Below are 12,601 nucleotides of genomic sequence, written 5' to 3'. Positions count from 1 at the left end.
TCCAACAGAATGAACTTAAACAGGTCTAATTCATCTTTTCACACCGAATCAAGTACGATAATCAAGGAAAAATGTAAAATTCGGCGAAAAAAAACGATATTTGTCTATTTTGGGATCATGATTTCTGCAAGCGTCTAGAGGCACTGCTTTCTTGAGCAGAAACTAAATACCGTTTCCGGTATATACCGTACAAAGCGCATGAATGGTTGAATGATAAAATCTCACGTATTCATCCGCTGGTCACACCGATTTATATACGATAAAGATTGAAAGATGTAAGAATCGGCGAAAAAAGCGATTTTTTTTCTACTTTGTGATCATGATATTTCTACAAGCGTCTAGAAGTACTGCTCCAACACTGAAGTGAGTTAAATTCATTACCCAGTATCATATCATTATCCAGATTATTTTAATACATTTCCAGGGAACCGAAATATGACTGAAACACATGCAAATATAATTACTCTCCTCTCCAAATCTCATCTTGACAAGGGGCGATATGCAGTCAGTATTGATGCAACAAGCAAAGACGATCCAGGAGCTATCATAGAAAAAAGAAGAGATGAGAAACTGGTACATTTATGTATAGATTAAGATGTCTGTAGCATATGTCACCGTCTATTTTCATTATAATAAAGTCATGTTCATGAACAACACTCAATCTCATCTCACCAATACAATACTACGAACCAGGAACATTTTGTATATAGAAAATATGCAATTAAAGAAAGATAGTGCACACACATTTGATAAATACAGTAGAAATCCTACCCAAGACCACCCAAGAATTATCACCATCCGCTATTAAGACCAGTTTAAAAATTAACAGATTTTTGTGTGTGTGTGTGTCAATGGTCAGTATATCTAGAAATAAGACCAACTGTTTAATCCACTAATAAGACCAGCGGTTTCAATCCCAAGACATTGTTTGTTTTTTTTTGTTTTTTGTTGTTTTTTTTTTTTTTTTTTGGTTTTTTATTTTAGTAATAGAAAGAGCATCGAAACACGAGGCTTTCTGATTTGTACGAGGGGGAGTAGCCCCCGAGTATTAATCAGATTGCCGAGTGTTTTGATGTTCTTTCTCTTTTGTATCATAGTCAAACATAAAAACACGTTCCCTGTTGTCACAATATGAAACCCCACGAAAAAGAAACCAATCAACGAGCATTTGAATTTGATATTTCTATCGCTTTGCCTTTCTCTGCCGTCACTGAGCCAATCAATGGGCATGCTCTGGAGTGCGGGTAATTGATACCTGCACTCCAGTTAACGCACGGTGCATGTATATGTATACGATTTATCTCTGACACATTTTCAACAGAAAGGTCCCCAGACTATGATACAATTATTATTTGTAACCCTCTTTATATGAATATATATGAATATACATTCATATACAGTGGGGAAAATGAAGAATAAATCAATAGAAAAAGAAAAAGAAAATTCTGTTTTTTAAAAAACTGGTCTTAATAGCGTTTGGTCTTAATTCCGATGTGGTCTTTAATAGGATTTCTATTGTATAATGTAATACATTGTCAGTGTAGATTCATTGTATCAGTGCAAACACAAAACAACTTTTCAAGATATGGGCAACAAATTTAGGGCACTTACAGATGTAGTTAAGCAAGGTACCAGTCATTTTTATTTTGTGATAAGAGAAAGTATTGATTCCAAATTCTATTTCTGTCAAAAGAATATTATGTTTACCAACATAAATCAATACATAGATAATGAAACAAAATACACCAAACAAAAACATTGTGACATTTTAACAATTATAACCAAAACGTATCGGCAGATTTAGCTATATGCACGGTACATTACATGTACATTTAATTACTAATTATGGACGACCATTAAACCCAGATGGCCCCAAAAATTTCTGATCTAGTCGCTGTCTTTGTGCAGTGGTTGTCGATAAATAAGTGTTTTTATCAACAATAAACGCATGTTTCAACTTTAATTAAATAAATTAAATTTATTAAATTTTTAACTTTCTTAAAAAGAAAATTGTTTTATGTCTATAACAAGAACGTTGACATTTCTTACGTCAGGAATGCTATGCCAGACTTCTCAGCATTTCAGCATGTGCTGCTTGAATGAATATTGAATATTATATTAAGACTAAACCTATAGTAAACACAAAAGCAACATTCAATTAGTGTAGACAATTCAGGCAATTTTGATACACCCTGAAAGGGCCTCAAATACAGGGTTTCTTGTCTTACAAAACACTCAAAATAGATGTGAAGCAAAGCTCACTCTTTTTTAATTTTTTTTTTTTTCAAATCTTTTTTTTTTTTTTCAAATCTGAATTGTCAAAAATATATATCATACTATCATAATATCATAAATACATCATAAGTATTTGGCATTTTTAGTACATTCTGAAGACAGAGACAACTCATTTTATCTCTCAACCACAAATCTATAATCATATCATATAAACATATAATTTCGTATTTCTAAATTGATAACACTGTCGCAAAATCTACGACTATCATATTGCCCTGTACCTTGCACTATAGATCCATGCCAAGTGATAGCCATTAATATCACTCGTGCTTTGTATGAACCAATCAAGGATGAATATCTTACAACCTTTTATTTTTGGTTTATTAGTAATTTTTATCACATGTCTCTTACTAAACTATATTTTGTCTATTTGTCTTCGCCATTTATAGCGTCACTCATTTTATGACATTTTCCCATGCAATTCACTCAAGTTTTATCGTTCCAGTTCCTAATCTTTTATCATAGACCCCAACAAGGCAATGTTACTAGTGCATTGGACGAGCGACTAGTATTGATGTGGGACATTTTCTCTTGTCCGTCTGTAACGTTCTGTCCGTCCACTCGTTCACTGGGAATGTTCGTTACCGCTGCCCCATTGGAGCCTCTGTGAAAAAAACTATACTGATATATACAAGTTGAGAAAAAAACTCACTTTATTAATTGAGTTTTTTTACCTATATAAATCAATAATAAACTTGCACTGTTATACATGTATATCAATACAGTTTTCAAATGTTCATTGAAAGTGTAATGAGTATAATGGGTTAGTAAGACCAAAAAAAAAATGTGCGAAACCTTGCGATAAAAAATGTATCGATAGACACATAGAAATATGTGTCGTTTTTCCTCATAGCCACATACCAATATCATGAATATGTATCGCTAGTCACATGACATATACTCAAAAATATATTATTTTGGCGAATAAAGTTTTAAAAATATGAGCCGCGTCACGACAAAACCAACATAATGGGTTTGCGACCAGCATGGATCCAGACCAGCTTGCGCATCCGCGCATTCCGATCAGGATCCATGCTGTTCGCTATCAGTTTCTTTACTTGTAATAGAATTGGTAAGCGAACAGCATGGATCCTGATCAGACTGCGCGGATGCGCAGGCTGGTCTTGATCCATGCTGGTCGCAAACGCACTATGTTGGTTTTGTCGTGACGCAGCTCATATGTATTTCAAGGAAGGAACACTATCAGAACACTATAATTATGCAACACTACACACAAATACCATATAATTATTGTCTTTTCACCACAACCATTAGGCTACATTCTTTATCACAAGTATAGTACGTGTTAATTTTCATTCGGGACATAATGATTATCTATTTTCTAATATTGTGAATATTTCATGGCAGTAAATCAATCAAAACATAGATAATACATATATATTACTGTCTGTATTCATGTTAAAAAGCATTTCTTTTTATGCTGTGCATACATCGTTGGAATAATGCACTTGATTGCCTCATCTGTTTGATAGATTCATTTACTTATTTTTTTTTTATTTTTCATTTATTTTCATTTCTTACTTTCTTTCTTTATTTATTCATTCATTCAGTCATTTACTCACTCAATCATTCCTTCACTCACTTACTTACAAAATCATTCATTCATTCATTCATTCATTCATTCATTCATTTATTTATTTATTTATTTATTTATTTATTTTAATATTTCTTTCTTTATTTATTTATTTTAATATTTTTATTTATTTATTTATTTTAATATTTCTTTATTTCTTTATTTATTTTTTATTTATTTATATATTCATTCATTCATTTTTTTTATTTATTCATTTTTTTTTTATTTATTTATTTATTTATTTCAAGGAATATATAGAAGATCCTGTAATGGCTGGTGGCGGATGTTCTCCACAAATAGAGCTTCATTTATACAAAGGAAAGTGTAAAATACAAATCTTGATATCTGGAGCATTAAAACCCTCAGCTAAGCTGGAAAAGGTATAAATGAGTTTTTCAAGTTTTAAAAAAATAACTTCCATAGATGGTTATGTTTTTTTATGGTAGCAATATTGTCATCCATTTTTTTTTTCGTGTCTAGCGGGAGAGTGTTTTAAAGTCATATGACATTGTAATGTTCCAGCAGCTTTACATGAGCAGAAAGACCTCAGTATTATTTCAGGCACCTTAGAAGAACCACTGTAAGCTATCTATGTAGCCTTTGGCATGAAATAATCCAATTTCAAAGCCACATAGGAAAGGTAATTTACTTGAAGGCAGCACATGTACAGAGAGAGACCTTGAAAAAAATTAAAAAGAGATAATATTATGCTTACAGTTATCTACATTCGTTTGTTTGCTGGAGAGAACATGCTGTAGATGCTGTAGAGTGTTGGGTTCTAACTCACCCAAACACTGTAAATGGGTATACGGCAAATATACGGCTTTACAGTTATACGGCAACTATACGGCTTTACAGTTATACGGCGACTTTACGGCTTTACAGTTATACGGCAACTATACGGCTTTACAGTTATACAGCAACTATATGGCTTAACAGTTAAAGTCATTGTCTCCGGCACGAAGTTTACCTAAGTAGAACTACTGAATTGCTCATTAGCCGGAGAAATGAAAACAGATCCAATTGAGATATTATTCAAAAATGCTCTTACAAACTATATCAATACAGGCAAACTTGTGTTGAAGACAACTTCCGAATTAAGGTACCCTGTAAATAATGGCCACTTTTCGACAATCCTAGATTGATCTAAAAGAACAAAGTTACCTCCAAATAAAATCCACTTGTCTATAAAGGCCATGTTCGGTCTCTCCCTTGTATGACCTTTGTCCGCAGGTTTGACTGTATATTAAACACTGATGTAATAATTGTGACGTCAAACTTCTCATTACAACAGGGAGAAGATGTTCTAGTTTTTAACGAAGCTCAAGTGGAGTGTAGAAAAATCTTGAGCTTAATTCCTGTTTACGACGGTTCCGATGATGACACAGCAACGATCAAGTTCAAGGTCGACGATGAGATCAAACATACGGTACACATTCATGAAATACCGACTGAGAAGAGTCAGGATCTTAGCCAAAGCCAGAAAAGTACACGAAGCGCTAATTCCAGTATCATTGATTCCAGTTTTCGTACGGCGCCAGAGAGTATGGCGTCATCGAGTTCCTCTTCAGATTTTACAGACGAGTCTACTTTAATGCAAGGTAAATATGCGAAATCTAGTATTCACAAATCTTTCTAACAAAATGAAGGTAATTCATTATTTATTTGAGACAGTGCTTGTTAAACATAACGAGAATTTACTTAATTTCAAACATATTTCTTAAAAATGCTTGCCTCTAGAAGATAACAAATAGCAGGCATTGTATTAACATTCCAAATTTCTTCAAATGCATAGAATTGTTTAAAAAACGAAATATTGCTTTAAAATGTACATTCGAAATAAGACAGTTCTTTAAAAATTATACTTCTTCTATCATCCGGGTTATTATTAGACCGGATACAACTTTTGACTGTCCGGGTAAATAAATATTGCTTAATTCCCTTTTTATGAAACTGTTAAAGGAACTCCGCTGAGGTTTAAAAGCATTAAACAAAAAATTTAAAATTTCATACATAGATCACCTGGTGTACTTAAAATAGAAAGAAACGCAAAAGATAATTAGAAATATACTGAGAAATAGATTGAAAATCATATTTTTGTGTCATACTTGAAACGCTTTTCAATTTTGGATCATTTTCACAAAAGAATAATTATTCTCGAAAACCGGTGTGAGCAAATGATCTGAAATTTTCCACCAAAGTTATTAGCATAGATCTGCATGAAGTCGAACAGTTTTTCGTCAAAAACATCAGTGGAGTTCCTTTAAGCGTTTCGTCAGTTTGAGTATTATAACTAATTATCGCCCCTTGAGAAAAGCAACATAGTGAAAAAAAAATCACATTTTCACTTTTTATAATTTTATAAAAATACGATGGTTCTCAATTACTATGGTACAATTTTCATCGTTTTTGGATAATTAAAAGTTGTTAAAATATTAGTTTGAAACAAAAGAGGATTTAACGACGGTGACGTCATTTTCTACACTATGTTGGTTTTCTAATGGGGCGGCCCATTATGTGATATAGGCATACGGTTTGATTTGATAGAAATGCCAAGAATTTCATTTACATATTTTACTGCACATAACATTTTGTCATTTTAACAATAATAAAATGTTTCTTATATCTAAAGGTTCTGTTAGACAGACACGGGTCTCTACATCAGGTAAATTACTTTTAACTTACATTTTGATAAGTACATGTACTTGTGTAATTGCTTACAAGAAATGACATTAAACAGTATTTATAGTGGAAATCTTGGTGAGTATCGCCTTATAGATATGCGACTGTACAAACTTGCGTATTTGCGTTTGAAACAAATGTCACTGCTCATGTTATAAGGTAAACCCTCGGGGTATATTCCTCAGTGTTATTTATTTGTTATTTCTTTCAACAGGAGGTGAACCTGTAAGGTTCAAGCTATGTGCTGATCCGGATCCTCCAAGAGATTCAGGCCTGGATGATGCGGTCGGTAAGTTCATTATATAGCTTAAGTCATCATCATTTCCGAGCTATAACTGTTACCTTGATGTCCTGGCTATATACTTAGTGATCATTTTCTGTTCCGACAGGTTATTGGTTAAAACATGTCTTTTCTTGCAAATCAATGCCTATAAATAAACATGTATTGCACCAATACTGTTTTATTTTTTTACTCTATGAATCGGTAAATATCGTCTAATTTCCGGTATTATCGTCAAAGTCGCTCTAGCCTTTTTCCGACTGTTTTCTTCTACTTTTGATAAAGTTTTGTCATGTGATAGGGTGTTTCCCATTATGACGTCACCATTTAAGAAATACCAATATGAGCCGCGTCATGACAAAACCAACATAATGGGTTTGCGACCAGCATGGATCCAGACCAGCCTGCGCATCCGCGCAGTCTGATCAGGATCCATGCTGTTCGCTATCATTTCCTCCACTTGTTATAGGGTTTGTAAGCGAACTGCATGGATCCTGATCAGACTGCGCGGATGCGCAGGCTGGTCAAACCCATTACGTTGGTTTTGTCGTGACGCGGCTCATATGTCTTATTATGTTAGGGTCCGCTACTTTTACAAGAATCAGCTTTTATAATTTTCAAAACCACTTTTAAACGTTATAAATGTATCATTTCTTTCGCAAGAACATCGATTTACAATGCAGTTAAGTTGTCTTCTGTACATTCAAATTTGACATCAAAGTTAATTGTAAAAATATAGTATTTTATATTGAGACGGGAATTATGTATTTCATTTCAAATTAGTATGTATTGAGACTTGCAGTTGCAGTTCCAGATTATTTTTTTACAGTCTGCCTCACTGTTACATTATTAGAGGAAACATATATGAATCTCTCTCAAAACCCTCTCTTAAACACCCTAACACCCTCCTCCAACAGTGCCCCTTCCCTCCTTCAAATGTCTTCCCGCTATAGCTCCTCCAAATATGTTTCAATCAATTTTTCTTAGACAAACTCGATATAACTTTTCGTGTATAACTTTCGATTTAATTGATATATTTATAAAAGTTGATTACCAAAAATGTACAATTTTACAGGCGGCATGCGTTTAAGTGATAATGCACCAGGACCAACAGTGGTTCCGCCGGAAGATCCAGGTAAAATGTTTCACTTTTATGCAATTACTTGCTTACAAATTAGCAACCGTTGGAAAAAATACTTACCTATTTGGTGCGTTTTTTTAAATATAAATCGTCTTGAAATGCACATACACAGAAGCAAAATGAAATAAGTATAAACTCGCTAGACATTTACAATAACCTTTCGAGAGCAAAACCTCTTAGCTGCCACCAAAATTTGTCTCCGTGAGTGTTGCTCTTTAGCGGTTGCACTGTATTTATAATCGATATAAATAGCATTTAACACATAGCCTCCGTTTGTATGGTTCTTCAATTACTCAAACTGTATACATATGGATCAAAAGCAAGATCGTCGGTAAAGTATAGGAAGTTAAACATTAAATGGTGCATTTTATAAGGAATTATGAAAGAAATCTACATGATATTATTATTGCGTCTAATAAAGACTACATCAAAGATCATTTACTTATTAAAATTTACATGTATATAATTCAAGCCCTGGGGTCAAAGTAAGCCCTCCCCCCCCCCGGAGGTTCATGTTTTAATCTTTTCTCACACCACAGGAGATAGAGCTTAAGTATGTAAACGAGCACAACGGTTATTCAATTTATGACCTTCAAATCAATATTGGCCCCTCCATGGGTTTTTTCATATTTTATAGTAAAAACTATTTTAAATCTTGTCCTCTGTGCCCACAAAAGCTACATCTTATTATGATATAACGCCTAAAGCTTTATCTAGTAGACCGTTAAAAAGCTAATTCTTATAATAGCTATGGGGTAAAAATTAATAAGCAATACATGGCTTCCATATTTACCATCGACTTCCCTATTCGATAGCATCAATTTCGACTTTCGACGTTATCCAGTACTTTTCAAAGCAACCATTGACTTCCCATAGCAAGCAGTTGACTTTTTTCTAAAGCAACTAGTAAATTTCATAGCAAACACTGACTTTCTTTAGCCTCTAGTGAATTTCGTAGCATCCAGTGACAGAAGTATGTGACTTTCAAAGCAGTCATTGAGTTTCCATAGCGACCACGGATTTTTGAAAGCAAGCAGTGACTTCCATATCAACCATAAACTTTTCATACTAAAAAGATATTTCCTACCAACCAATGACTTTTGACAGCAACCAAATTGAATGACTTTCCATAGCAATCAATGACTTCCGTACAAAAAATAGGCTGTGACTAAAACAAGGATTGGAGCACCACACTAAATACCGTATTCCGGTATATACCGGACAAGGCGCTTGAATGATAAAATGCTAAAATCTTGTCTTTTTACCCAACGGAATGAACTTTAACAGGACTAATTCATCTTTTCACACCGAATCAAGTACGATAATCAAGGAAAAATGTAAAATTCGGCGAAAAAAAACGATATTTGTCTATTTTGTGATCATGATTTCTGCAAGCGTCTAGAGGTACTGCTCCAATCCTGTATTGAGCTAAATCCCAAAAAATATTCTTTCAGAACCACCACTGACATTTCCACCAGCAACCATTGACTTTTTATAGCAACATTTGACATCCATGGTAACTTCCTTAAAAACCACTGACTTTCCATAGCAACCATTGACTTTCATAGCATCCGGATACTTCCATAGCAACCAGTAAATTCTGTGTCAACATTTGACATTTTTTATCCCCTAGAGTATGACAAGATTTTGCTAGACGACTCTCTATTGGCTCTGATTGGTGGGCTTTCACCCAGCGACGCAAGCTTGTTGTTGACGAGTCTACTAGTACCAACACATATACAAGGCCAGAGTCGTTTTAATAACAGCCAAAATATTGTGGCGGCAAATTTTACATCTCTGAAACATTGGAAATCAAAGAAAACATCGAGGAAAGACTTGCCGGACACAACCAACCGGCAGCTGTGTGAAGATTTGATCACAGCGCTTGAAGGCATCGGAAGGAAAGACATTGTTCGACTTATAAAATTGAAATTACAAGCAAATAAGGCGCTAGGGCATGACGATTTTAGTGACCTTTAAAATAGCATCATTTGAGAAATATTTGCAACACTTTTTTTCCATTTTTCTTTTTAACCTGTATACATTAACATAATTAATTGTTTTTGGATTTCATTTCTGATCTATAAAAGAGTGCTAACTTTGATTTGCAATTGTACGCCTGATCTCAATTTTCACAAATTTATGAAACTTACATGTTCACTTAAAAAGTCGAATTTTATTAGACATTTGTGATGTTTATGTATAAAATTTGCATGTTTAAGAGATTAATTTTTATTAGACATTTGTGATGTTTTATATATTTTACATTTTCTCTGTCATACAAAGCATTTTTTTTAATTGATACATAAATTTTTTTTACCAAAGATATCTATGATAGTACTTTTGGAAATTTATAAATTCATTTTTATTTAATATCAAATAAATGTAATTCTAAAGGAATAACAAATATTTTGGACAAGTTGTATGACCATGTATAAAATGTTGCTTTTACTATATAATTCTGAGTTATACATGTAAAAATATATATTTAATGTATATATATACAAAGGTTTACCTAGATGTTGTTATGTTTTAAAGGCACATGCCTAATAAATGAATATTTTCTCTATCTGTAGAAAGTTAAAATGTGTGTTTTATAATATTTTGATAATGGATTTAAAGGCACATTATGTCTTGGAAATGATTTTTTCCCCTTTTTTACAAAGGTATAACCTTTAAATAATAGCTTAAGAGCATTTTAAATGTTTATTGGTGGAAGAAAATGGCGTTGAATCTGAAATTATTTGTCGTCAATGTCTCAAAATGTAAACAAAGAACTATTTTGACTTCCATACAAAATGCTAAATCACTGTAACTGTACTAATTGCAATAAAGTAACAAAAGCAATGAACTTTTTCAGGTAAAATGAGTATATTTTTGGAAACTATAACAAGACACCAAAAATAAAAAAATAAACTTTTGTGAATCAACAGTAGAGAGCATTTCTGGGGCATAATGGGCCTTTAAAACATATGAGATACTTATAACCTGAAGAAAATAACATTAAATGGGAAATAATTTTTGATATTACAAACTGGTTTGTTGACTTCTACGCAAAATATACAATCACTAAAACCGTACTCATCGTAAAATTGAAAGAGAAGCATATGGCCAATGCGTAACTTTATTGACACTGTTATAGTAAAACTAAAAATAAAAGTTTTTGAGAAATAAAAATGATGCATAACGTAATGGGCCTTTGAACCGTATTCCTGTGTAATCTCCACATTATGTAATTTGTTACCAAAGTCATACACCATTTAATTATGTTTCAGTTGCAGCCAAGATCATGTGAGCAAATTTATGGCTAAGCGCCTTTGGAATACTGCATTTAGAAAACATATGAGCCGTGTCACGACAAAACCAACATAGTGCGTTTGCGACCAGCATGGATCCAGACCAGCCTGCGCATCCGCGCAGTCTGATCAGGATCCATGCTGTTCGCTATAAGTTTCTCTACTTGTAATAGGGTTTGTTAGCGAAAAACATGGATCCTGATCAGACTGCGCGGATGCGCAGACTGGTCTTGATCCATGCTGGTCGCAAACCCATTATGTTGGTTTTGTCGTGACACGGCTCATATATTTATGTCCCATTTATACTGTCCCGTAAAGTTTGATTTTTGGAATTTCGTCCCCTAATGGAGGACCTGCCAGAAATGATCATTTTACTTGCCTTTATAAGGTGATATTCATACCGGTGATACAAAGGTCAATGAATAGATACCAACTTTGAGTGCATGGTTGTAGAACAACGCACTGTTCGAGTTCAAATGCGTAGGAATATAATTACGAGCGCCGAAAGGCCCGAGTGATTAATTATAAATCATTTGAACTATATATAAACCGTGCATTATTATACATTGTACTATATTTCAAGAAAGAATTAATTCTAATTTTCTGACATGCTAACAAAAAAGAATTGATAAAAATATGATGAGCGAAGAAGTTACTTTCCTAGCGTCATTAGGTTTATTGTCTATGCATTCCATTATTCCATTTTTATGCTGTTGACTGCCCTATCTGTTTGATAGGGGATATTGTATATTGTATTTATATTTGTAAATAAATATAAATAATACACATATCAAAGAAGTTTCTCTTTTTAGCTCACCTGTCACAAAGTGACAGGATTAGCTTTTGTGATCACTTTTCATCCGGCATCTGTCCGGCCGGCGTCTGTCCGGCCGTCAACTTTTACTTTAAATGACTGCTCCTCATAAACCACTAAGCCAATTTCATCCAAACTTCACAGGAATGTTCCTGTGGTGGTCACCTTTAAAAATTGTTCAGAAGAATTTAATTCCATGCAGAACTCTGGTTGCCATGGCAACCAAAAGAAAAAACTTTGAATATCTTCTTTTAAAAAACCATAAGAGCTAGAGCTTAGATATTTGGCATGAAACATCTTCTAGTGAGTGTCTACCAAGTTTGTTCAAATAAAAGCCCTGGGGTCAAAATTGGCCCCGCCCCAGGGGGGTCATTGATTTTCCCTATATGCATATAGTAAAAAATTAAAAAGTCTTCTTTTAAAGAACCCAAAGAGCTAGAGCTAAGATATTTAGCATGAAACATGTTCTAATGGGTGACTACCAAGTTTGTTCAAATAA

General features: G+C 33.6%; 1 protein-coding gene across 1 annotated transcript; it reads left to right on the top strand.

The window, feature by feature from the left end:
* The first annotated feature begins 393 nt into the window (after positions 1 to 393).
* Positions 394 to 11,484, top strand: LOC132726841 (uncharacterized). The gene is made up of 7 exons (XM_060712216.1): positions 394 to 573; positions 4,138 to 4,269; positions 5,184 to 5,490; positions 6,522 to 6,554; positions 6,786 to 6,860; positions 7,927 to 7,986; positions 9,626 to 11,484. The coding sequence occupies exons 1-7, from the start codon at positions 436 to 438 to the stop codon at positions 9,970 to 9,972; spliced, it is 1,092 nt and encodes a 363-aa protein (XP_060568199.1). The 5' UTR covers positions 394 to 435; the 3' UTR covers positions 9,973 to 11,484.
* Positions 11,485 to 12,601: the final 1,117 nt, after the last annotated feature.

This window comes from Ruditapes philippinarum, unplaced genomic scaffold, assembly GCF_026571515.1.
Source record: "Ruditapes philippinarum isolate M1 unplaced genomic scaffold, ASM2657151v2 ctg7264_1_1_1_1, whole genome shotgun sequence".
Taxonomy (NCBI): Eukaryota; Metazoa; Mollusca; class Bivalvia; order Venerida; family Veneridae; genus Ruditapes; species Ruditapes philippinarum.
Note: the sequence above shows the minus strand (reverse complement) of the source record. Positions and strands in the feature narration are given on the sequence as shown.